The 27621-nt window shown below is 42.3% G+C and overlaps 2 protein-coding genes and 1 long non-coding RNA gene across 8 annotated transcripts in view; 1 reads left to right on the top strand and 2 right to left on the bottom strand.

Moving 5' to 3' along the window:
• RIPK4 (receptor interacting serine/threonine kinase 4) overlaps positions 1 to 839 on the bottom strand; it is a 54730-nt gene extending 53891 nt beyond the window's left edge. Inside the window, exon 1 of the mRNA XM_039497028.1 lies at positions 725 to 839. The gene's annotated coding sequence lies outside the window, so the exon portion shown is untranslated. The remainder of the gene's footprint in view (positions 1 to 724) is intronic.
• On the top strand, positions 57 to 8814 carry LOC120377294. The gene is made up of 3 exons (XR_005587482.1): positions 57 to 455; positions 1266 to 1325; positions 8727 to 8814. It is a non-coding gene; the product is annotated as an uncharacterized LOC120377294 (long non-coding RNA).
• LOC120377228 (histone H4 transcription factor-like) lies at positions 8700 to 27621 on the bottom strand. Of its 6 annotated transcripts, none has more exons than XM_039497031.1 (10): positions 27490 to 27621; positions 25959 to 26135; positions 23388 to 23611; positions 18193 to 18307; positions 16932 to 17084; positions 15576 to 15653; positions 14402 to 14522; positions 12602 to 12740; positions 10303 to 10418; positions 8700 to 9903 (listed from the first exon to the last, which is right to left on the bottom strand). In XM_039497031.1, the coding sequence occupies exons 2-10, from the start codon at positions 26107 to 26109 to the stop codon at positions 9504 to 9506; spliced, it is 1497 nt and encodes a 498-aa protein (XP_039352965.1). In that variant the 5' UTR covers positions 26110 to 26135; positions 27490 to 27621; the 3' UTR covers positions 8700 to 9503. The 6 variants fall into 6 exon arrangements, with proteins under 6 accessions (XP_039352965.1, XP_039352963.1, XP_039352964.1 ...); XM_039497029.1 differs by having other exon boundaries at positions 27422 to 27511; XM_039497030.1 differs by lacking the exon at positions 27490 to 27621 and adding an exon at positions 27265 to 27400.

Genomic DNA, 27621 nt, shown 5'->3' with positions numbered 1-27621 from the left:
CCTCAAAATTGCTTTTCCCCAGGCCCCCTGAATCCTCTGGGCAGCCCTGTCACAGCCAGCACACATGATAATTCAAAAGACACATAGCCCCTCACTGCAGCACACAGCCCTCATTGTCCACCCACACCCACACCCACACAACACAGCCCACCCACACTCATGCTAACCCCAAATATCACTCTGGAGCCTACTCCATCTGTTGGGTCAGTGTGAAGCAATAGAAGCAGCTACACACATGGTTGAGCTCTTTATTTAGAATCTCTCCATGTTCAATCATCACTGGTATTCACAATTTATTACCATTCAGCTGTTAATTTCTCAGCCAAGTTACACCTGTGTGACAGCACAAGAGTTAAGTCATAGGTGACTTCAGTACTTCTGAGACATGCCCCACTGACAGCAAAGGAGAAAAGAGCTGCCTCCCACAGAATAGGCACAGCAGGAGCAGCAGTACTGTAAGTGAGGCTCCCTAAGGGGACCAGACAGCAAGTGTGAAAAATCAGGACAGGGGTGGGGGGTAATAACAGCCTATATAAGAAGAAGACCCCAAAATCAGGACTGTCCCTATAAAATTGGGACATCTGGTCACCCTAAGACTTCCAAGCAGTACCGTAGGCTACCAACACACAGTCATCTCTATCTACTTGTTTAAAATTCACTCACATAGCAAAATTCCAGCTTCTGATAGAGTTATAAATGAGTTGACCAGCCCCTTAGCTCTTACCTCAGAGCCTGGGTGAGTAAAAGGGCTCCTGATGATCAGTTCTTAGAGGATATGACTCTGGGGTCAGCTTGCAGCTGTGCTGCTCAGAACTGACTCCCTTAGAACCCTCTCAGAGTCAGCAACCAACCGACCCCCCCCCCCCCCCAAAAAAAAAAAAAGTCTTCAGCTCTCTTATAAACTGCTTGAGGTGCCTTACCCATGCCAGGTGTTTCAAACTGGCTCATTTAGCAAGCCTGCTCCAGGTCTCCTGCAGGCAGATCTCTCACAAGTCCCTTTCGAAAATGTGTCCTGATTTATTTCAATTGCTGTTTTTCTATACAGAAGTGTATAGAAATAAGTTGACTGATTGTCTGACTATAATGGAGAAATAGTGCAAAGGACTGTGTACAAAATGCTAAGTACCCAAAATAAACATACTGAGAAAGAGAGCGAGAGAGAGAAAGCAACTACAAGAGTTAAGCCCCTGATCTTGCAAGCACTTTTAAATGTGCTTAATTTTACTAGTGAGATTTAAATTAAGCACATGTCTATTTGTTTGCAGGATTGGAGCCGAATTTCTTTCAGCTCTAGTCATCTCAAAGGTTACTTGTAACTATAGCAGGTACAGTATTTTCACACAAGTGTTTTTTTCAAGCTGATGTCCCTGTAATAACTATAGGTGTCAATTAAAGAAACTTTCATCCTGGGGATGATACATGAGCATGTGTTTGCCGGACTGGCAGCTAGACCTTGATGTATATTTAACTTGCACAAACAGTACTTATTCAGCACATTATGTTAGCTTTCCCTAACCCTGACAGGACTCATTTATTGTCACATGGGAAAATGGATTTGGAAAACTTTCCCCAGTGTGTTTCTCCACCCTCTATTTCTCCACCTTCCCACTTGCTGTGGCTATTGCAAAGAAATCTCACTCCCTTAGTTGTGTTCCATTGTCACTGACTTACATTTCCAAGTCATGCCGAAGAACAAGATTTTGTACTGCACTTCAACCTTTTCTTTCAGGATGGTTCTTCTTTAAATATTACTCAATATACACGGAATAAAACAATCTGAAGGTTCTATGATTTCAGCTCTGCCCTATGCATGAAAGATCTGTGATATTGGGCTGCTATACTGTACTGTAAAACAGAATAGCAGATATGGAACTACATGACCTTATAGTCCAAACCAATATATTGTTATACACAATTTGGTCAAAAGTAGCCACAGATTTTGGGTGCCCAACGTGTGACACCTTGGGTACCCATACATGCAGAGTACTCACATCTCCAGGTTAAGGCCCCAGTCCTGCAAACATTTATGCACATGCTCAGCTTTCCACATACTTAACAATCCCCTTAAAGTCAAGTAAAGATTTTAATTGAACTGCTCACCCTGTGTAAAGAAAAGCAAGTGCATGTATCTTTGTAGGTTCAGGGAGTAAGTTAATGGAAGCTGTCTGTGCTCAGCATCCTGAAAACCATGTCCTATATGTTTCAGCTTGAGCACCCAAAAACTGAGGCATAAGATATCAATGACTGGTTTTGAAAATGTGAGGACCTTTATAGGCATTTTGATTGTGCTTTTCACTGTAATATTTGAACAAATAAAAAAGCTGAAAGTAGGGAAATATGTTAGAGGTGCGGAAACTGAGGCACAGTTGGTGCAATCCACAAAGGTACTTAGGTGCCTAAGTCTTGTTTTTAGACACCACTGAAATCCACAAAAGTCCTGCTTGGTTGCCACCTATCCCTGTAGGCAACTAAATTCACTTGGTGCCTGTGTTTTTCCCTTTATAAATGTTCACTGCAGCTTCACTCTAGGTGCCAGGGAGCCTATCTTCTGCCTGAGCATACACTCTACTGCCTCATCATAATCATCCGGTCACCTATCGCCTAAGCCCTAGAGCCACTCACACACTGGGATAAATAGGCATTTGGCTGCCCAAGACTCGTGGGTGGGGCCTGATTTGGTAGACAACTTCTAAGCATGCCTTCCAGATAGATTGTCTCAGGTGAGGTCACACAAAAGCAAGTTCACCTGAGAGATAGCCAAGCCCTGTTCAAATCCCTTCTCCCACTTAGGAGAAGGGGGAACTTGAACTGGGGGGGCTCCCACATCCTGGGTGAATAGCCTATCCCTTAGGGCTATAAGTGAGCTACTCCTCTCTCCCAACCATTTTGTTTCAGGCCCCATAGGGAACATAAGCTGCTGAAGGACTATCTTCCCCCAGTTCCCGGAACCCTCGACATATGCACCTATATCAGAGAGGGGCAGAGCTTGGTGCACACCCCTCTCACCAGCATCTCCCATCGGCTACCTTAAGCAGCTCCCCACCTAGTGTGCTGGCTTTGTGGATCAGAGTGTGAAGCCTCTATCCCCATTCATTGTATAGGGAGCCTAGGCTCCTCATTCAGGCTTTGTGGATCGCAGTGGTGTTCTTGTGATTTTCTAGACAACTAAAAGTTAGGGTCTGCAACGCTCAGCATTCATGGATCCCACCCAGAATGATTTGCTCCAGATCACAGGGGCAGCCTGTGTCAGAACCGGAACAGAACGCTCCAGCTTTCTATTCCTATGCCTGACTCAGTAGACCATTCTTCCTCTTCATTTGCTTAACTTAATCCAGCACAGAAAAGATGGACTTGCCCAACAGTCTGGTATTCTATTAAAATGACTGTTGCAACACTAACATACCATGAACCAAAAAAAGGGAAAGCTCGTTCAAACATAGTAATGACTGCAAACAGCATAGTTATGCCAATATAAAGGAGTGTGACCTAGAGCAAGATCAGTATAAAAAAAGGGAATGAATAGTCACACTTGGGTCTCCCCCAAAATCTATTGTCACCACGTAATTGATGATCTAGCAACAACTGATGTTTTGTAGTAAGAGGGTAAATGTTTCTATGCTTTAGCATACAAAGAATGCTTTGAACTTTATTTAGTACACCTCAATTTTATGTAATTATATTAAATATTAAAAGAACAGTAACATTGCAAAGTCAAGCACTCAGAAGTTCAGGAATGCCAGAAATAGTGCACTGAATGAGGCAGAGGTTCTGTAGCAAAAATTATAGGTGATCACATAATTAAAGTTGCACAAGCAACTCTAATTCTGGCATTTCCTAACTTTTAAGTGCTTGACTTTGCAACCTTATAGTCTTTGAACTTGTTGTTTCAAATGTTATTTCCAAATTATTTTTTTTTTAAAAAGCAACAACAAAAAAATCCATCGTGTGAAAACATATTGACCTCTGCATGGGTCATCAGCAGAATTGGAACCTTTAGATCCACAGCACAAATTCTACTACTTGAGCTAAAGGAGCAACTAATAGTAGTAGTAGTAGTAGTATGTTGACATTTTCTACATGGACCAATCACTAGAGAAGGGCTGAGATGCACATTTTATCAGTGGGTTTCATACCCATTTGTTGACAACAGAAGAATGGTGAGATTGGAGAATTCTGGTTTTGGAGGTGAGTATTCTCTAATGGTACAGACTAGACCCTTCTTACCACCATTTCTCCACCCCCTCCATCAAGACTGACCCTTTCTTTCTTTCTCCCCTCCAGCCTGTTCCTGTCCCAGCCCTCTCCAAGCAGCCCCTTTCTGCCCACACCATCACCCAAAGCTCCTGTCTTGGTTTTCCCTTTCCTGGCTCACTCCACTCTCTCCCACCACCCCCACAAAAATTTCTCTTCACCCCTCTGCAGTCCAGTTAGGCTGCATCCTTCACCTCCATTCTCCTGGGCACCAAAAAGGCAGGTATCAAGAGCACAGGAGAGAGTTTCTGTGCTCTTAGTTCTTGTGCCAGTCACCACAATAGTTTCTGCAGCCAGAAATAGTAATTTCAGGGAAAGTTCTACTCAGCCCTGCAGCCTTGGGAAGGAGCATGTTCCATCACTTTCTGGGAATAAAGCATGCTCAGTACAGACAGAATCTTCTGAGAATTTAGCTGCAATATTCCAATAAACCTCTACTGAGCAAGTATGAATTGTGATTTTTTTTTTTTAGAGGCTTATCATTTGGCCAAATGGGCAGATTTCCATGGGGATGGCAAAAGGCACATCCCTGACACCAGGCAGACGCCGCTGCCCATTTTCAAATCCATGCTTTTAAATTAAACAGTTGTAATAATACGTATAATATGAAGAAAACATTGTGTTTTTTCCTAACTGCATTCTTAGAAAGAGCTGGACTATTTTTGCTGATATTTTCCCCCCAAATCAGGCAAAGGTAGACATCTAGCATGAGAAATTTCAGTCAGAACTATTAACATTTGGCAAACATATAAACTACTCAAATCAGGACCTTATAATGGAAAGTGTTAGGAAACCTTAACTATGTGTCACTACCGGCTCCACCCACAATAACATGATCCTCAGATGAAGGGGGAACCTATAAAAGTGCAAAATATGAATAAAATAAAACAAATGAATATTAAAATAAATAACTGAAAACCAAAGTTGTTTCTATAGTATTAAGAAAAAAATGTGTGGCTCCCCCTTCCCCACTGAGCTCCTCAAGCCCCTGAGTAAAGATTGCTGCTCTTCTACCATCTCCACTAACTCAGTCTTGCTGCTTTCTGGTAGGTGTAACCATCTCGTGGTGCATTTCCTCCTTCTGCAAGGTGAGCAGGAGGGCATCTAATGAATTTGGTTTGTACTGTTTGTCCGTCAGTACTGCGGCACTGGTGAGCTGGCTTTCCCGTTATCTCCTCAAAGCCAAGGGCACAGTCCTGTGGCACTGACATCCGTTAAAGCTAAAAGGCCAGATCCTCAGCTAGTATACATTTCCATAGATGCACAGACTTCAATCGTGCTATGCCAGTTTACATTGACTGATGAAATGACTCCATTAGAACAGGATCTGGCCCTAAGTGAATCATGGCTCTCTCATACCTGATATGTGGGAGTAAAGCAGCAGTTTTTCAGCCGGGGTCTCACACAGCATATCACATGATTTTACATTTCTAACAAAGCTTTTCCTAGCCAAGAAATAGCTGCTTAAAACATTTATTAAATTATCTTGTTTTTTTTAATAAACACACACACACACACAAACTGCACAGAACAATGCATAACACCAAACTAATGGCAAGATTTGGGTTATCATCATGAGCATTCAGTACACCTGCACCCTCTACAGGCCTCTCCAGGAAATGGCAACCTTTTATAGCCTCCAATTATATTTAATACAGCTGCGAAACCTAAGAAGAAAACAACTTGAAAGTAAAGGCTAAACAGGAACTAATTACAAACACCAGAGCATTCCTGGTGACTTTACTTTTCAGGTTTTTTGGACTGAATGACTAACACATAGGTTTTGCAGTTTGGAATCACAACACTGTAGTGAAATTGAAATGAAAAAGCTTTTTTTTCACTGAAGAGCTTTAAAAAAAATAGCAGAATCACATTTTATATTATATTTTGTTTTGCATAGTGCAAACAGGCGCACACACAGCTGAAAACAAAACCAATAAACCCTGAAAACCATTTTGCCTATCAACTGGATCTAAGTACTGGTGCACATGAGCAGTAAGAATAAGCAGTGTAAACAAAGCCTCTTGATTTGCACAGGAATTAGTATATGAACATATTATTAAGCTAGAGAATTACAAATCTGATTTGAAAACAAATTTCACTTTCAGCTTTCTGAGACCCCAGTCCTGCAAACATGCATATGATTAATTTTACCACCATGAATAATAGTGAAGTTAAACATGTGTATAACTGTTTGCAGGATGGGGGGAGTATGGTGTAATTAATAAAGTAACTAGAGGAGGAAATAAAAGTATGGATTTTCAAAGGGATGATTTCCCTTTGAAAAAACTTGTCATTGCATGGTTGCAGATCTAACAGAATTGTTATACCTTACAACAGTACATTTAATAGGATCACATTAACTATTAGCAATTCCTGCAGGCTTATAATATACAGTGAGTTTGTAGACTAACTACTCCACTACATGCATTCATCCTATTACTTGTCTCATGCAGAAGCAGCTGTAGCATGGGTTCAGTTGCACCCACAGAAATCAGGCCCAGATTATCCAGTTACACAGGACCCATCTCAGGTTTGGTCTGCTGCCTTTCCATCATGAGAACGTGGGGAGGGACTTGCCTGGCCCAGCTGGGCCCTGATCTCATTGTTGCTGCTGCTGGCATCACCACACCCAGCCGAGGCAATCCACCAAGCCAATAGCCCAGAGGTAAGAGTGGGGTTTGGGACACCACTCCCAACAACACTGCTGGAGCTCAGGAATAAGCAGGGCTGAAAGTGGCTCCTGGCCACATACAGGGCAGAGCCCTCCCATCCCCATGGGGAGGGTTATGACCCCCTTGCTCCACAGGGAGAGCAGCAACTCCACAGATTAGATGAATTTGAGTATAATGTACCCATTGAATGGAGGGGGGGGGCTACATCCTCCTCTCCTCTCATGTATTGATATTCACTACATGGACTTTTGATTTTGTGTTAAGTCTTTAATCCTGCAACTGACTTTATGCAAGTGGATGCCTGCACCTGCATGGAGTCCCCAGTGATGGCAGTAGAGCTCAGTGCAGGTATGGGGGTCTGCTGTGGGAATCAGTGGCAGGATTGAGGCCTAACATTTTTCTAGTGCCCCTTACAGGGGAACTGGTAATAACCCGTTGATTTAGGTTGCTTAACACTTTCCATTTTAAAAGATTATTTTCTTTGAGAAGCATTAATAGCTCTATTGTTTGCAGCAGGCCTTTGATAGTCAGCAGGAAGAAATCCCTCAGGCCACAGAAGTGCCTTTTTTTTGCCTAATGAAATTCCATTCAGATTTGGGTGAGAGGGAAAGTGTTAACAAAAAATAATCCCAATTTTCTTTTTCTTACTGGCATGCCACAGATAAGTATTGGCAGCCTACCAAGATCAATCACTATTCTAGACACCCTGGTCCATGCTGCCACCAAAGCAGCTGCAGCAGCCAACACATTGCAGCAGCTGGGAACATTTGGGAGCTACCAAAGCAACTGCAGAGGGGAGAGCCAGGCTGGGCTCCCCCCCATCAATCCCTCCAATCTCACACCAGCATCCCATTTTCTACTCACCCCTCTTCAGGGGGCACCATATGCATCACCATATGCTCCCCCAACTCCTGGAGGGTGAGGGATGAGAGAGACAACCTGGGATTCCCACAAAAACCCCTCTTGACCCAGCATATGGCCCCATCAAATCAAACCTTCTCTGGGGGCACTACAAGGGGCAGGTACTCCCCCAATTTTTAGGACAGGAGGGAGCGAGCCAAGCAGGACTCCAACCATAATGCATAGGCACTATAGCTCAAGTGGTAGATATCTGTGCTGCAGTGGTGGTGGTTCAGATGTATAGATTGGAACTTGGTCAAAAAGTGCATTATTTTGATCAAAAAATGAAAAACTTCTGTGGCTTTTGTTTAATTAAAATACCTCAAAGATTCCATCTCTGATAGGCATCTAATTAGAAGTAAAAGATCCTATAACAATTTCTGAAACAATTAGGTGATAAGGGGCAGGTCTGAACTTGGTGGCTAATTCAATTAGGACTGGAATGGACACACATTTTTCTCAAAGGAGGGTTCTTTATTGTGGAATTCCCTCCCAGAAAAAGTCTGCCAGAACCCCTCCTTAGCTGCCTTTAGGGTATACATCAAATTTTCATTTACTTCAGCTGGCCTATTTTTGGCTGTCTGGGCTCCCTCCCCTTGCTTTTATATCTGCTACTCTTGTTTCTCCACTCTTCTTATTGGTCAAGAACTGATCGCTCTGTAGGTTGGGTGATTTGATGGATACTAGGTTTGTTCTAAGTTGTAATGGGTATGACCCTGTCCCCGTTTTTCTGAAACTGTATATCCCTGTACATTTTATTTGGAGAGCTTATTCTTTTTTAGGTTTAAATAAAAGGTATTTTATTGTATGGCAGTAGCTGTCTCATTATTGGCACCCTTTATAAGTGAATGAAAAAACTAAATAATACTGGAGTCACGTCCAACATTTTTTATTTAACAGGTTCTAATAACCATGGCTGCATAGAATTATTTCTGAAAACTACAGTCACCAGTTCTAGTGCCCAAATGATTATTATGAAATACTTCGTAATCTCTCAACTATAATGAGTGCTATCTGAAACCAAGGTCAGTTCTCTGAACATCTTTTTCACTATTCTATGAATGCAAACAATTCTTGAATTGTAATCACCTTTAAACAATGAAAAAGATTTTAAAATTATATTAATTTACAAAACACATCATAGCTTAAAGCCAAAGTAAACTACTTGAAAGACACTTAAAATTACTCTAGTATATACTTGAAATATACTTAACATCACTAACTAAAGGCAAAGACACTTCTTAGAAATATTGTAGACCAGATGCATTATGAAAAATGTTTATCAAAAAATAGCAATGCACAATCTACCAGATCAAACCCTTTGTCTAGTGTACTGGCTCAGAATTTTGCCTTTATGGGATAGTTTTGTTTCTTTTGTATAGACAGACAACAACAGCACACAGATTAATGAAATCCAATGCCTTCTTGTTGGAATAGTCAGTTATCTAAGTATCACATATTGAACATATAGCAAAACCTTTCTGGTGTATATCATTTATTCAGATAAAATAATTTAGTATATTTAGCATATTTAACAAATATATACACGTTACATACAAAATTTGACAAGTGAAAACAATGCAGACTCTTTGTATATTTCATATTTAGTTAAAATAATGAACTCTTCCAGGAGTACTAAATAGATCCCAAGGTAAAATCCAAAAAAATGCATTTTTCTTAAACAGCAACCTGAATTCCCAAGCCTATTGCAATTTCTATTAATTTTTCCTTTGTATTCAGTGTCATTGCTTGATCAAGTTCAGAGGGAACAGCAGAGTTTTCAAATGACTGTGGGGTAGTTTGAAGTTCAAAATACACTGGCTCCATTATGGAGGTGTCTGATTCTACCATAACCTTTTCTGCAATAGTCTGTGACCATCTCTGACATCTTGTGGTATGTAGTTCCATTGATGAATGGCTTCTTTCGCAAGAGGCATAGCTGTCTTTTCCAGTACTGTTTTGAACTACTGAAGACTTCTTTGGTGCCATCTTGTTCTCAAGACCCTGATCTAAACCCATGACAGCATTATAAACTGCTACATTCAGCCTCAAGTACCCATCATCATATTCTTTGTATCTAAGAAAGTAAAATTAAAGTAATGAAAATAAAAATGACTGTAGCTTTTATATACATCTATACAAATACAAAATTACAAAAATGCATACTAAATCCAAACAGCTAGCATTTAAAACCCAAATCATAAATTGCAATGTATGAAACGGTAGTTAAAGGAAACAAAATTTATGCAAAGAAACAAACATAATGGCACTAACTACTTTGTGCGACTCTAAACATGAACCTGCATAGAAGAGATATCTATTCATAATATATTTTATTAGAAGAGCTCCTCATTCTCTAAATTGAGCATTATATGGTAATCAACCAAATATCTGTATCCCTTATACAAGACTGCCCCACCCCCCCAGGAAAAAAGAAGATTTCATTTTTTGCTTTGGGTAAGAATTGATAACATACCTGAAGCGAGAATGACAGCTGAGTTTGTGCACCTTGCGAAGATGCAGAGTCAATGTGTAACACCAGGAATAACATTTCTGACAGATGTGACATTTATATTTTAGATTGCCATTATTCTGAGGAAAAGATGGTGGGGAAATCAGTAACTGAGGTTGATGATAAATACAAAGTAAAATTAAAGTAAGAAAAAATTTATATTAACTATGTTATACTCCTGTAATACTTACATTATTTTCTAAGTACACATTTTTGACAGATAACCTCCACTGAATATTGCAATTCTCTGATCTAAAATTATACTGCAGATACCTCAGTCTTGATAGCAGGGTCTATGGCTTCCCGTGAAACAACTACAGCTTAAACGAACATCAGCTGGATAGTACTGGATTGCAATACATCAGCCATTGTAACCAGGGCCAGCTTTAGTGAAAATGGTGCCCTGGGCGAACTTGTATTTTGGCGCCTCCTTCCCTCTCCCCTCATCATCCCTGGCTCCTACAGGCTCCCTGGGCTCCCCCTGGCCATTACCTATACTTCATATAGAATGTCCACAGGAAAGTCCATTCAATGTAGATGGGCGTCTCCCATGGTCCATTGTGAGTTAAGTGTCCCTTGATGAGCCACTTACTTTGACTAGTCCCTTCAAGACGTGTTGCTAACTACCTTGTGGGCGTTACCCAGGAGCAAACATTTGAAATACAGGTATAGAGCCAATACTTATAACTTCAAGTACAAACATGATACGTGCATACAGAGAGCATAAACATATTCAGCAAATCGTAACCTTTTTATAGACATCTTACATGCCACATTTTGTACAAGATTTGTTGCAAATATATAACAGTGGTTCCAACAATGATCTGCATGGTCATGTTTTAATCAGATAACATCACAATGAGTAACTGCTGCAACTAGCAAATTCCTAGGCCACTGTCAGCAGAAGCGCAGGTGGCATGGTATATGGTGTATTGCACACTTACTTCTGTGCTGCTGCAGTGGCTTGTGGCGCCTGGCGCTTGGCCTGTGGCTCAAGGCAGGCTTCGCACTGTCACATGGAGGCTGCAACTTGCTGGAGCCCACACCCCTCCTGCAGCCCCTAGCCACTGCTGGCTCACCACAAGCATTTTGACAGGAAGTACCAAGCAGTAATACAGAGAGAGAGAGAGAGGGTGTGTGTGTGTGTGTGAGACTGTGTACTGGGGGACTGTGTGACAGTGTGTGTGTTGGGGAGTGTGAGACTGCGTGTGAGACAACCTGTGTTGGGGGACTGTGAGAGGCAGAGAGTATGTGGGTGTGAGAGCCAGTTTGTGTGTGAGAGAGAGAGTGTGTGTGTGACTGTGTGTTGGGGGGTTGTGAGAGACAGAATGTATGTGGGTGTGAGAGCCTTTGTGTAGGGTGACCAGACAGCAAATGTGAAAAATCAGCACAGGGGTGAGGGGTAATAGGAGTCTATATAAGAAAGAGACCCAAAAATCGGGACTGTCCCTATAAAATCAGGACATCTGGTCACCCTACCTGTGTGTGCTAGGGAGTTTGAGAGACACTGTCACTTTAAGTCCCCCCTCCTCCCAGCTCAGCCCAGCTCCCCCATCCTCCACCCCACCCCCCACGGAAGTTTCACTCCTCCTGGCCCCAGCCTGGCCGCCCCGTCAGAGACCGAACGGTGCAGGGCCACAGGCAGGGAGGGACTTGGCTTTGCTCCGGGCAGCGAGCGGTTGGCCGCGCTGCTCTGGGCTCCCGGGGGCCAGGGCAGAGCCCGAGCCCTCAGCCACCTGGCTAAGAGTGTGTGGGAGGGGGCAGAGGGGCGGGGAGAAGCCCGCTGGCCCAGCGCGGGGGAGGGGCCGGAGAAGAGAGGAGTCCAGCCACAGCTAGCCAGGGGAAGCCCGAGCTCCTTGTGGCAACCCCCTGGGTACAGCACCCTGGGCATGGGCCCCGTTTGCCTGGCCCTGATTATAACTCAGACAAGTTTAAAAACCACGTAATAAATATGTACCGGTTCTAGTTGTGTTTTTGTGTGCTGTACTAGTTCTAGGGACCGAGTGCAGTAAATTGACACAGAAGTATAGTCCTCAAATATTTTGCTTCTCAGGCTAGGAATGGCTTGTTGATTTACAGGAAAGAAAAACATGATATTGGCCCAGTTTTCAAGATTGGGAACATGCAACTCTGTAGGGTTAAATTATGCACCCAATAGCCTAGATGCAAGCACAAGTCAGGTGTTTTGACATACACATGCATTTTGAAAATTAGCCCCTATTGTCTATTAAAAGATACTTCCATCTACTTTTTTAATACCCACCATATGTGCTCTCTTGTAATGCTGCCTCAAGATCTGTGAAGTCCGTGAAGTAAAAACACATCCTTCTACATCACAGCTGTAGGCATTTGAATCGTTGTGTGTTTCAACATGTTTATGGAGATCATAAGCATTCTTAAAACTGAGGAGCATATAGGTGAAACAAATTACTTTTACTGTTCAAATAACAGCAATAATAGCAGAGAGGGTGTGGTCTAGTACAGTGGTTCTCAACTTTTTTAGGCTCAGGACCCCTTTTAAAATGTTAATGGCCTGTTGCAACCCAGTAAATACTCTGAGGGTGGAGGCCCTGGGATGGTTTTGGTTGGATCCTGCCCCTCACCTGGGGGAGGGGAGAGTTGGGTCCTGCCCGGCACTCACCTCACAGTGGCAGCTCCTGTGCTGTGGGGCTTGCTGGGCTTGGCTCAGCTCCAGGCTTTGCAACCTCAGGGATTGCAGCATTACTCAAGTTTGGCCCTTCCCCCCTGATTGGACCAAATTTGTCTGAGTGGAGTTGTGATCTGGCTCATGGGGTTGCAGTGCCACTCACTCAAATTTGGTCTATCCAGACTCCTGACATGGCAGCTGGGCCAAACCTGAGTGGTGCTGGGACCCCAAAAGTTGCAGTGCCCGGAGCAGGGAGGCGAGCCCAGCCAGCCTCATGGGACAGGAGCTGCCATGTGACCCCTGGAAACATTCCAGGTACCCAATGTTGGGTTCCAACCCACAAGTTGAGAAACCCTGATCTAGTGGTTGAAGCACCGGAGTGGGAGTCACAAATTCTTGAGTTCTATTCCTGGTTCTGGCAATGATGAGCAATGGGGACCTTGTACAAATCACTTATCCTCTCTACGTCCATTTCACAATCTGTGCAAGGGGAATATACTTCCAATAGTCTCATTGTTATGGTTTGGGGGTAATCTCTGATTCTACTTTCTTCCTAGGCATCTAGGCTATGTCCAAATCTTGCCACTTTTCCCACAATAACTTTTCAATGATCCATCCACGCCTCTGTTCTCTAAAACTCTTGTCCATGCACTGATCAAATGTTGTCATAAGAGCAACTTCCTCCGCTCTAGTCCCTCAAATATTCATGTTACTCCCTCCAGTCTATCTAAAACATGCACATGAAAGTGTTATCCATTTATCTGACCTCTCCTGAAATCCATCCCTGCATCAGGTTTAAACTTCTTATCCTCCCTTTCAAGGCCCTATTTAATTCAGCCCCTGCCTACGTATGTAAGTGTCCTATATCATTACGTCTTGCTCCATCAGTAATGCCGCAGTCAGTGTTCCCTTTGACCGAACTGGAAAAAGTAAAGAAAGTTGTGAGAGCCACCAGGAAGTTAAGAGAATCAAGTCGGGAGTGGAAAAATAGAGGTAGCTGAGAGGAAATGGATAAAATGATCCAGTGGCAGGAGGACAGTTCAGAAGAGGAGCATCTGACTCTCTCAGAAATATCCAGTAACCCTTGCAGCTGATCAATTGAGGGGGGGAAATAGTTGCTAAATATGATCTACATTGATCATTGATGGCCTTTTCTTACAGTATGCATAGTCTTACTTGGAAGACATCTTTTGGCACTAGAAATCAAGTATCAATCCTACTTCCACCATAAGTTCAAGAAGTGCCTTTATGAGTTCCAACAGACTAATGCATCCCTCTATCTATTTATTTTTTAAGCAAAGGGTTGCTATTTTAAGGGCTGAACGTTTTTCTTACCTTTGTTACCTCTTACATTCATTGAACACTGAATTATTTCCAAACTTCTGTTGATTAGCTAAGAGTTCCAAATCTTCTTACCTACTCTCACAGAGATCACAGTGGAAAGGGCGTTCATCACAGTGTCGGAATCTGATGTGCGCTTTCAGAGAGGAGACACTTGTACATACCAAATCACAAAATGGACATGTAACATGGGTAACTGGAGAAATAATAATACTTTTATTTCTATGTCACTCCTTTGCCAAGACACTCAGTCTGCAGTGCACTATGATAAAAACATTTAGAAAAACCCATTCACACTAAAATTAACAACTAACGCTAATTTGGGTATACAATGCATAAGGGGAAAAAAGGGGGAAGAAAGAACAGAGGGGTAATAAATATGGGCCAAACAGTGGACATTCCAATAAACATGCACATGAAAAAGCATTTTGAGGTATTTTCAAAACATCGATGGAGAGAGAGAGACAAATTTCAGAGGGGAAGGGGGAGTTTGTTTCACTCTCTAGGGACTAGTAAAACAAAGGCCTAATTGCCTACTTGCTTATGGCATAATGGTGGGAATTCATAAAAGATGGATGTTGTGAGAGTGCATGCAACAGGAAATTCTGAACGTAGGCAGGATCTACACTTTGGTGGGGAGTTGAAAGAAGTGTGTCATTTTATAATCTGATGCTTTATGGCAGCCAATATAAAATATGTATGGTTGGCACAATGTGCTCATGCTAACGGCTTGTCTGGATGGGGAAAGTGACCAGAATAGCAACTGAAAAATAAGCTATTCCTCATTAGCTACTGCTAGGTAGATCCACATATGGACACTCTTATCCCGGAACAAGAGTGCCCTTTTCTTATTGAGCTTAATACACTTGGAAAGTTAATTAAACTAAATTACAGATAGTCACTTTTATTCCAGAATAGCTTTAGCGCTTTAAGTTTATACTCTATAATAACCTCCCCATGAAGACGAACCCTAAGAGGGAATTGTAATATTCAAACTTTGTAGTCAAGTGAGGACACAAAGAGGAGAAAGTCCTAAACAAGTGGGCATGCGAAGAGGAGAAAGCCATCTCATATGGACTGTCTTATCTGATAGTAAGACGTCTGTTTCCCCACAATTGTATCATAATTGCCTTGAGTCTGTATACTGCTTCTCTCAGCTGACATATGAAAAGGTATCTTAATAATATTATCATCTATCTATGGTTGTGTTACAGTTTAGTAGAACATTTATTTAAAAAAACTGACTCACCATGTCCTCTCATATGGTCTCGTAGTAACCTCTCATTGGCAAAGTGTTTGTCACAATTCTGACAAACAAATACTTGTTCTGAAATTTAATGGGAACTGATCAGTGATGCAATTGATATTTATTGATCTATTTTTAAAACACAGATTAGAGTTGTCAATTTGATCACTAAACTGTCACAGCAGTGGGACAATTTCAGTATTATTTTGTATTCTAGATGTTTTTCAGAAAAAATCTGGTTTAGGGTAATTGCAGAATTTTAATTAGCAATATATTAATTTTACTCCTAACAAGACAACAATCTGTTAACAAATATTAACAGTTTGAAACCTGCCAAGTTTTGGAGCTTTATGGTTTGAGTACTTATATAGACCCCATCACCGTAACATCCATAGTACCTGAGCATTTTCCAAGTATTTAAAAAAACAAAAATCTCTCTCCTCCTTCCTGGCCTGTAGGAAAAATATCCTGCTTAGTTTATAGTTTGCTGAAGGGCGGTGGTGGGGGGTGGTAGGAGAATGTGCTGCAGTGAAGAACATATTGAGTAAAATCTAAGCTCAAGAGAGTGTTACATTTAGCTCTGAAAGTGCTTAGTTCAGGGGCAGCTCCAGGCCCCAGCACGCCAAGCGCGTGTTTGGGGCAGCATGCCGCGGGGGGCGCTCTGCCGGTCGCTGGGAGGGCGGCAGGCGGCTCCGGTGGACCTCCCGCAGGCGTGACTGCAGAGGGTCTGCTGGTCCCACAGCTTCAGTGGAGCCGCGGGACCAGTGGACCCTCCGCAGGCACACCTGCGGGAGGTCCACCGGAGCCGTGGGACCGGCGACCGGCAGAGTGCCCCCCACGGCATGCCGCCGTGCTTGGGGCGGCAAAATATTTAGAGCCGCCCCTGGCTTAGTTCCATGATCATTCAGATCACTTTCAGAAGTGAAGTCCATAATTTAAGTCCAACTCCTGTAAGAGCTCTGTCTCTGGTATTAAACAGCTTCTCCTACTGGTCATCAGTTTCACTGTTCCAGTGGAATGCAGTTACCCTGAGAAGCCATGGGCATGGAGTCAGAAGCAATCTCTATTTTTACAATGGAATGCCACAACTGTCAGGTGGATAGCCACTATATTTAAATATGCATCTGAGTGCTCTCTCTCTTTCCCCCATTACCCCAATTCATCATTTATATGAAGCAATCATTGCAAAGCCAAAAGTACTTCCATGCTTCAGGAAGATAATTTCCTTCCTAAAGTCAATTTTGCATTTAACTGACACTTCTGAAAAATAGTAATAGGTGTTATATATGTACTGTTATAAACCAGCCCAAAAGTAAACCCCTAAATAAATGTAAACAGAAATAGAGCAAATCCACTTACGATCCTCTGAAACCTGTCGCTTAGCATGATCAAAAAACTTGGTATTATTGGAGAACATCGCTCCACAAGAGGGACAGGCCACCACTCTTTCTTGAGTGTGGGTTCTTAAGTGATCCCATAGCTTATGCTTTCCTTTAAATGTTCCTGAACAATCTAAAAACACATCCTATATAAGATTACAGAACAGTTGCATATGAGCACTTTATTTTCTCTTGAGTACAAACAGGAAAGATTGTATTATATATAGTCCACCAATAAGTTTTTAGAGGAGCACAACTAAAATGTTTTTAGGAAAAGTCAGAACATTACTACTGCAAACACTACAAAGAGTTCAGTTCTGCAAATGCTACACAGGGCCTGTTCAAAAGCCTACTAAAAATCAGTGGACTGATTCCCAGTGACTTCAGTTGGCTTTGGCTTAGGCCAGTGTTGCCCAAACTTTTCCTGTCTGCGCCCCCCGCTCCATTACTCCTCAGCCACGGTTTCCTCAGGAGAGGAGCTTGAGCCGATGGCAGAGATGAGGACAGAACTGAGGATGGGGGCGGAGCTGGCCTGGAGTCAGGGCAGAGGGAGAACGAGGGCAGAGTTGGGCTGGGGGCAGAGTAGAGCTGTGGTTGGAGCTGGAGTGGGGGCAGAACAGAGCTGGGGCTGGAGCTAGGCTGGGGGCAGAGCGGGCTGGATGGCACTCCCTCCATGCCCCCTGTTGGAGCTGGCCTGGGCCCCACCATGCATCCCCTTAAACTTTCCTCCATCCCCCCCCCCCCATTGGAGCATGCCCCACAGTTTGGGGACTACTGGTTTAGGCAAAATTCCCATTGAAGTTATGTGCAGAACACCCATTAAATTACTGTTTTTGAATTCTTACAAAGTGTGAAAAAGTTTTAGGGCAGCAAAATCATTACTCTTAGCTCAGAAACATGCCTTCAGTGTAGGACCCCAAGCCTATGGGTGCTGAAAGTTTTCAATTCCCACTGAGGTCAAAAGGGAATTGAGGGTGCTCAGAACCTTGAAGGATTGGACTCTGGCATACTAGGCTTTTAATTAAGTGATTTGGCATTGCTAGTGCAATCCATTTAAACTAATCAGGAGCTTACAATGTAGGTAAAGTACTTTAATTATTTAAGATTGCTGGAAAAAGGCTGTATGAAGATAGCTAACATATTCCTGTGCTTCATGAGACACCCAGTAAATTTTATAGTGGCAGTGAAATTACTAGGGCAATATTCCATATTTTGTAAATTAAATATAGAATGTGAGCTACCTTTCCAGTGACAACAACAAATAGCTTTCTTGTTATTTGAAATGTTTTCTTTCTCAGTTGAGTATGCATGCATAGCAACATGCCGATAAAACCATTCTGGGTTGTTGTAGGTAACCTGAGGACAAAATGGAACCATGAAGATGATGGATAGTATTGACAGGAAATCAAATGACAAAAACAAAACACATTGAGAGAAGTGATTTCTAGAGAATTTACACAGAGTAAATGATGCCTCATCTGTTGAAGAAATTTTGAATAGGGCTGTCGATTAATTGCAGTTAACTCATGCGATTAACTCAACAAATTAATTGCAATTAAAAAAATTAATCATGATTAATCACACTTTAAAACAACAGAATACCAACTGACATTTATTAATTATTTTTGGACATTTTTCTACATTTTCAAATATACTGATTTCAGTTACAACACACAATACAAAGTGTACAGTGCTCACTTTATATTATTTTTATTACAGATATTTGCACTGGATTGACAACTTTTGGCACACGGCCGTCAGGGAAATCACTGGCAGGCCAGGACAGTTTGTTTACCTGCAGCATCCGCAGGTTCGGCCCATCACAGCTCCTACTGGCTGTGGGTCACTGTTCCAAGCCAATGGGGGCTGTGGGAAGCGGTAGCCAGCACATCCCTCAGCCCACACTGCTTCCCGCAGCCCCCATTGGCCTGGAACAACAAACTGCGACCAATGGACGCTGCGATCGGCCAAACCTGCAGACGCTGCAGGTAAATAAAACGTCCCGACCTGCCAGTGGATTTCCCTGATGGGCTGCGTGCCAAAGGTTGCTGATCTCTGCTGTAGTAGCTTAAAGATAAAGTCAGTCTATTTTAGTCCAGTGGCTCCCGATTTTTCTTTTGTTGGAAGCCCCCTCTTCTAATGGGTTAGCAAATAGGAGCCCTCACCATCCCATCACACCATGCCCTGGTATAGTTGTCACTGACTCTCCGTATTTCTTTACCTATTCTCATTTTTTTAAATTGTTTTTCTCTCTCTCCTTTTTCCCTAGATTCTTTCTTTTCCCTTGTTTTTTTGTTTCCCCCCTACACTCTCCCGCTCACCAGAAACCTACTAGTGCAGGTTGCTCAGAGTGGGCATAGGTGGCACATCATTTCAGTAACTTTATATTTAAGTGTTGCTGCAGTGGAGGAGAGAGAGAGAGAAACTTAAGGGCTGCTGCCTGAGCCAGATGGTTTGTACCATTGAGTCCATCTGCAGTTTGATACATTAGGAGCCACCACAGAAGCTGGGAGGCAAAATGGGTGATTTTCAAGGAGGACTTTATCCATTGCTATAGGAGTGGAAATGGTTAGCAGCTTTCCCTGCCCCCTCTCTCTCCTCTTTTGTTTTGCATCTTACCCCACCTTTCTGGGCTAGTCTAGCCTGCCTACCAGGTTGGGAAACACTGTTTTAATTAATACAATTCATAACAACAGTTTAAGCTTGAAGGAACATGTATAGAAATATTTAGCAAAGTGCTACATATAGAAAGAAATAAAATTAAAGGGCATATTTCATCTTAAGTGAAGAAAACCATACAAAAAACCCCCAATTACCCATAAAAACTGATTATATGCTAACTGAAAATGAAGTTACTACCCCATCAGAACAACTCCCATAAATGTTAACGTTTTTTTTAAATACATGTTCCACAAAAGAGAAAGAGTTTCCTGACATGCACAACCAGGGCGGCTCTTGATTCCTGGCCTGAAAAAATGTGAGATCTCTGAGTTTTATTGGTATTTCTTAAAATTAAAGGCCTATCAACATGCAAGATCAGTTCTAGTAAGTACATACACAAGGACTTTTTTTTTTTAACCTTTATATTTTAAAAATAATCACCGTGGGAAAAGTAACCTCCATAAGTTATGAGGCTCAATGGAAATGGAACCTGCAGGTCAAGCTATACAGCTAATTATCTTATGATACAGTAATTAATTATATCTGTTTTGGTTTTTAACTTTAAAGAGAAATGAATGTTTGTGAAAGGTTCTGTATTTCGTACACTGAGCCCAGATCCACAAAGGGACTTAGGTGCCTAGAAAACCACAAGAACACTGTGATCCACAAACCCTGAGTTAAGCACCTACGGCTTCCTATACAATGAATGGGGAGAGATAGGTGCCTAAGGCCACCCACAAAACTCAGCACACTAGGCGCAGAACTGCTTAAGTTAGTCAGTGGGAGATGCCAATGAGAGGGGATCTAAGCCTCGCCCTTGTCATGGAGATAAGTGTCTAATTCCATGCTGCAGGGAGGTATCTATTTCTGCTTATGATCCACAACTGGGAGAAGATAAGCATTCCTCTGCCTAAGTCACATGTGGGGCCTGATTTGGTAGACATGCTCTGAGGCCACCAACTTTGCACAGAAACATGGTGGGTGGGCGAGTGGGAACCCCAGTTCAAGTCTTGCCTCTGCCCAGTGAAAAGGTATTTGAACAAAGGGTCTACCACCTCTCAGGTGCATGGTCTAAATCACTAGACTATTCTCATGTGGATCTCCCTCATTCTTTCCTTTTGAAGCTGTTCCACTTTAAATAACTGAATATTAATTTGGCCAGAGAAAGAGTGAGAATCATTACAGTTCAGTGGGGACTTAAACTGCTGGTCTCCAGTACTCTGGGTGAGTGTCCTAACCACTGGGATAAAGATAAAGGTTCTTTCATTACCTGCCAATCCCCCATTATTGGTGTTGTGTTAGGTGGCCTATGAAACACACTTACTGGATTGAGCACCACATGCAATTTAGTCAGAGGGACGCCTATCTTCCTGAGTCATGACTCACATGGAGGCTTAGATGGCAGATAGGCATCCATACCATAAAGGCCCTCTAGCACATGGATCAGAACACTGGCCTTATAAACCAGGGTTTGTGATTTCAATTGTCATTAAGGACTTGTACCAATAATTTTCAGACTAGATGGTCACAATGATCCCTTCTGGCCTTGGAATACATGAACACTACAATGAGGCAGCAATGTGCTTGCCCAGGGGCAGAAACATAGGTGCCTAAGTAACTTTTACTGCAAAAATTTAGATGCTGAGTGACTTTAGATACCTACAGGGTTAGGCAGCAGCGAAGCAGGGGTTTTGTGAATCACAGTGGCACCTAAAAATGCTATACAGGCACCTAAATCTGGGGGTCAGGCACCTAAGTACCTTTGTAGATACAGGCCCTGGTGACTAAAATCTGCTATTTATACAGGTACAGATTGTGACAGATTAAAACTAATCTGTCAATAATTCTTATTTGATGTAGAAATGCATTAACATGAAGAGAGAAATCTAAGAATTATATGAGCACTGTCTCTTTAAATTCAGAGCCAAAGGAACAAATGAGCTTTCTTCTAGGTTAACATCTCAGAGGACACACAGACCAGGATCCAGTCACCCTTTAGGCAGACTAAGATCAAAGGGCTTGTGAAATACTATATTTTGACAGAAGAAATTGGGAAATACCTCCAGTGATAGATAGGGGGAATGTTAATAGAAACATGGGACAATAGCCATTATACAGAGAATGGAAACTATTCCACTCCCTCAAGATAGTACATTTGTTCAAACATTACACTGACTTAAATTCAGCAATGAGCTCCATGTAGCCAGACCTCTGTGCCTCGGCAGAGCAACAGTGAAGTCAAATAGAGTACATCTCACGGACTTCACTGAAGAATCAGGATCATTGTTTGTACCCACAACCAGAACTGGCACACCTTTAAAATGAAAAATGGTCACAAACAAGAAACAACTGAAAGCTGATGGGGGGGACATACTTGAGACTCCTGAAACCATGTGACTTTGAAAGGGCAAAAGAGTGGGGGGCGGGAAGGGGAGAGAGAGCTCTTCTAGAAATGTAAGCATCTGCTTATTTTTAACTCTGTAGAATTAAACTTGAAGTGAACCTATCTAGATGAGATTTGCAGAGTGAGTTTCATAGCGTTTCTGTGTTCTGCATGCCAAGTCTTTTGTTTTAATCTGATTTTCTCTATATTCTTCATTGACTTATTTGTTATTAAACTATTTGAGCCAAAGATTGATGTTTGTAAATTTCATGAAAACCAACCTGGACAGGGGCAACAGCCTTTAAAAAGAGGTAGTAGTGAAGGAAGGTTCTCTGAAGCCTACCTTGTTCAGTGTTCTCAATCTAAAGGGCATGCCTAAGGAGTCCTCTTCCAGATGGAGCATCAGTTGCAGGGCTTCAACCCAATGGATGCAAAGATAATGCCCACTGACAGGAACTGAGTTTAGGGGGCCAAAGATGACAGACAACATGCTTCCCCACGCTGCCCTACTAATATGGTCCCACTCCTAGCAGAGCCCATTCAGTTATTACCAACTATGCAAACACTGGCAAAGAGGATATTAATTGGCGTAAAATGTAATCATTCTCTTCATACAGAAAGACAAAGTGAGGAGGTGATATCTTTTATTGGACTAACTTCTGCTGATGAAAGAGACAAGTTTTCAAGCTTACAGAGAGCTCTCTTCAACAGCCAACATGGGTACAACACTGCAAACAACTCTTGATACAGACACTGTCCACTAGGAGTTGGATGGAGACCACTAATTAATTTTACATATTCCACCAAAGAGCTGTCAGAAGCTGACATTTTTCAGTTGCTCCCAGGCTATGTCACATTTTAATTAGTGACCTAAAGATGAAAGACTCATTAACACATCCTCTGAGCCATCTAGTTCCAGAATCATTAAAAGGCTGCAAATATCTGAGAAAATATCAGATATTCTTGTCTAATTTTTGTTCCAGAAAATGGTCAAAGTAAATACAGTGGGTCTCTTAACTAGGTTGATGGCATATTCATTGGCTTAGAATATTTCTGCTTACTTTGCAATTTTGTATGATATATTTCTAAAACACAGAAAAAGCAGTGCAGTGGGGAAAAAATCATTTTAGTTCTAACAAAAGAAAGAATACTTGGATTTAAAATAAATTGGTTGCAGATGCTAAAATAAATGGTGTTTATATACAGTATATACTTTGGCAAACACTATCACAATCATTACCATTTCTACTTATGAAGATGGAATGGAACACTACTCAATAATAAATAATAAAAAAATTCAGTAGTGAAACCTCTTTCTTCCAGGTGCTGGAGCTGGGGAAGGTTAAGGTAGAGTTAAGAGACAAGAAAGGAAACAACATTCATTTCACTTACATCACAATTCTCCCATTGGCAAACATACATCTCTGAAATCCTTGGTATCTGATTCTGGTTATGGCTGTTCTGAGAACATGCTGGCCAATCTTGGTGGGATGCCCTTAACTGAGAGCCTAAGAATTTCAACTTGGTGTGGTAACTATGAAAATTTACATGGGTTACCAGCTCCCTGGGACCTGTAGCCAAAAATTCACAATTTCTCCACCAACAATGGTACTGCTCTAAACACAAAAAAAAAGAAATAATGTTTAAAGGAATGTTGTATTAAGTTAGGAACTGCGTGAGACAATCTTCAAGAAGGTACCAGAAAATAACTATTACTTACATTTTAGGTGATGATCTACTGAACCATCGGTAAAACTAGTAGAGTGATGGATAACGGCTACGTTCAGATAATTAAGCATCTAAAGATTTTAAGCCTCAGCAATGAACAAGATTTTTTCACTTTCTCAAAACTCAGATAATTCTAGTGGAATTTTCCCCAGAAAGAGAGCACTGGGCTTAGAATGTCTGAGTAAGGACTATTGAATGGTTCTACAGTGTTATTGATTACTATTAAAAAGACAAGTTGGGCGAAGTAATATCCTTGTCTCTGTAACATCCTGGGAACAACATGGCTACAAGAACACTGCATATAACTTATCACACATTACCACAATATAAATGATAATAGTAAAGACTTGAGGCCTGATTCTTAGGCACTGGACTTTTAGCAAATGACAGTCCTTGCTCCAAAAATCTTGATTATGTTTTCAAATTTTACAATCAATTTGCACTCCTGCCTGTATAACAGCCAACCAAACTTTTAATTATTCAATAATCTTTCCTGAACCCACTGAGTAGTTAGTTATATAGTACAAACTGGATTATCCAAATGTAATGGGCACAATGATTAAGTATGGAAACACAAAGGAAATCCCAAGTCATAGAAAGAAGAGGATATATCTATTTCAGATAAAAGAGTTTCTGATAATTTTGGTTTGGATATTTGAGTGTTGCACAATATTTGATTTTTGACAGTGCAAATCTTGAATTCAAAAGGACACTTAAGAATATCTGATACGGAAACTGATTGTTTGGCATTTTTAGTTTGCAGGCTTTCACACTGTCATCACTTTGTTCTGCCTTGTTTCAATACAGTGAGTTGGCAGAGGCTCTAAATTTGAAAGGGACTCCATGTGAGTGCAAGGATCTGCCCACATTGATTCAACTGCAGGATAGGGCCCACATAATAAGGCAACAAAACAAAAATTAACACAGGAATTACTTGAGTCTCCCATGCCTAGTACTACAGTAGGTTATACGCAGCTGTAACATCATAGAATTATTCATTCTGGAGCACCAAAGAAACCCAGGACAAGCCCAGTGGTTTCAAAGGACCAATACAGAATGTTGTAAAAATTAGTTTTTTTACTTATGTATGAGCTAAAATACTGTCACTCTGGATAAGAGGAGGCATTGAGTGCATATTGTTGTTGGTTCAATTTTACTTTCCATTTACTGTACCTTTAATTAAACTCAGTCTAGTATTTACACCAGCAATTAAATATGTGAAAATAGTGTTAAGAATAAAGGTCAGGATTCATAAGAGCTACAACAGCAATATTAAAAATATCTATTACACCAGTGGTTCCCAAACTTGTTCCACCGCTTGTGCAGGAAAAGCCCCTGGCGGGGTGGGCCGGTTTGTTTACCTGCCGCGTCCGCAGGTTCAGCCCATCGCGGCTCCCATTGGCCGCGGTTCACTGCTCCAGGCCAATAGGAGCAGCTGGAAGCAGCGGCCTGTACATCTCTCGGCCTGCGCTGCTTCCAGCAGCTCCCATTGGCCTGGAGCAACAAACCACGGCCACTGGGAGCCGCGATCGGCCAAACCTGTGGATGCAGCAGGTACACAAACCAGCCCGGCCCACCAGGAGCTTTCCCTGCACAAGCGGCGAGACAAGTATGGGAACCACTGTACTACACTATTGCTATTACAGTCTACAAAGACTGCTTATAATTTTCTGTGGGATACAACTTCTGAGTTTTTCTTGTAAGTAACTGTAATACCAATAGAAGAAAGATGCAAGATACATAAAAGGAGCAAGTAAATACCGTTTATTTATTCACAAAAAACAGATACAAAAAAGGGCAAGTTTCCTCTAAGTTGATTTCTCCAACCTCCACATTAAAGTTAAAAATCTTAACACATAAGTTCCAGAAATCCAAAAATTCTTTTTTGAGACTACCAATTTAAAAAAAAAAAAAAAACACCACACTTTAGCCCTAATTCAAGAAGAAACTGAGTTTAAACTTCTGATTCATGACTTCAGCTACATTAGTATTATTTCTATTTTACTACTATAGCTTTAGAAAAAGAGAAAACCAGCAAAATCAGATGCAAATAAAAAAAACAAAAATAGGCCCCAGTCCTGCAAGTGACTCTGGTGTGTAGTCACCAGCGCACACATACGAGTCCTATTGACTTCATTCTACCAGCAAAGTGCCAGTGCAAGATCAGGGCCACAAAGTACAAAAATCTTCAAAACTGCAATATTATTTGTATGGTGAATGAGACAGATATATTACCTGTTCTTTCCAGAGGATGTTGTCGATACTCTTTCAAGTGTTCTGCAACGTGATCACAAAATTCCTCCATACATTTTCCTACAAAAAGGCATTCTTCCCATTCACACAGTAATATCAGTTCAGAGTTCTTGAATTTGTTTCCAGGTGCCATTATTTAAAAGTACAGAGTAGTTTTATCTGTTATTAGATTTACAGAAATTTCTCTTATGAAAACAACCGTCATATAATTTACCTCCCAAATTATGATATGTACCTTTTTATAACTGGGTGGATAATATCTTTCAGACTCTATGGCCTAATCTCACATGTGCACAGGCCTTGTCTACACACAAAAGTTGTACCTCTTTAACAATACTGATATAGTTTAAGCGGTACACACACAGTGCAGGCACCGTACTGATATAAATCTTTTAATACTAGTATAGTTTATTCCCATATAGGAAGGGGACTAAGCTATATTGATATAAGCACCTGTATAGCAGCATAAACATACTAGGGATTTGTACTGGTATAACTATATATTGGTAAAAAACCCTCATCCCTAATAACAGAATACCAATACAAAATCTGTGTGAAGACTAGGCCTTGGGCAGACGTGTGAGGAAATGGGCCCTAAATCAGTTTCTCTATTTCAACATCATGAAATTAAATAGGTACTCAGTGCATTTGCTGACAGGATTTCTGTACTTTGACTAGAGAAAGTGCTAGCAAAAGGAACAGACACTAACTAAGCACTGTTTTCCAAAACCGCTGACATAGCTGAAAATGTTATACTGTGAAAGGCGCCTCTAACAAATTGTAACAGTGTCATCTCAGCAGTTACACCTGATTGTGCTGCTGGGTGTCACTGACTCCCTGACCTGTAGCGCAGAACGCAGGGATGGTCCCACACGTGTCCTGACCCCCCCCCCCCCCGCACTCTGCCCACGGAGTCTTTCATTTTCAAACACCGAATTAATAAATTACCCAAATTTGGAATAATTAACAAAAAATCCCAAGTGACCGTTAGTCTTTGTTTTGATGGAGCCCTTGCTGCACCCAAAGGGGCCCGCCAGCACGCTGCCCCCGGGGCGGGAACTTCCCCTGGGAACAAGAGCCACTTGCGGCACGGCCGGGCAGAGCAGGAGCTACTCTCTGGAAGGGACCGCGGGCCCGGGGCCGCTATTTCCGGAGCGCTGTGCCAGAGCAGCCGCCCCTGGCTGCAGCGGTCCCGGCCGCGGGAACGGCTCGGTGTATTTGAATTTCAACGGTCCAAACACGTCCCTTTGCCGTCACTGCTCCCCCCCTCACCCGCCTAGGGACTCACGGACGGAGGAAGGGGGGTGTTGACATTCAGAGGCGCCTCCCCCACCATTAGCCCCACGGCCACCGGGGGGGGGCTCAGAGCCGGGGGCCGGACACAGACACGCGCCGGCCGAGCCACGCGCGCGGACGCACACGTCGGAGGCGGGAAAGCGCCTTACAGCGGCCGGAGCCCGCGCGCCGCAGCGGGATCGAGGTTCCCGCCAGCGCGCCCGGATAACTCACGTGCCTAGCAAGGGGGGAGGGGAGGGGCGGCTCCTCCTCATAGCAGCCCGGGGGGCGGGGCCGAGACTCCCTGCGAGTGACCGAGTCCCCTGCGGTGCCGCCCCTTCGCCTCAGCGGGTGGGGGGAGGGGAACGCG

Source organism: Mauremys reevesii, linkage group 1 (genome assembly GCF_016161935.1).
Source record: "Mauremys reevesii isolate NIE-2019 linkage group 1, ASM1616193v1, whole genome shotgun sequence".
Taxonomy (NCBI): Eukaryota; Metazoa; Chordata; order Testudines; family Geoemydidae; genus Mauremys; species Mauremys reevesii.
The sequence above is the reverse complement of the archived record's forward strand: the minus strand, read 5'-3'. Positions and strand labels throughout refer to the sequence as shown.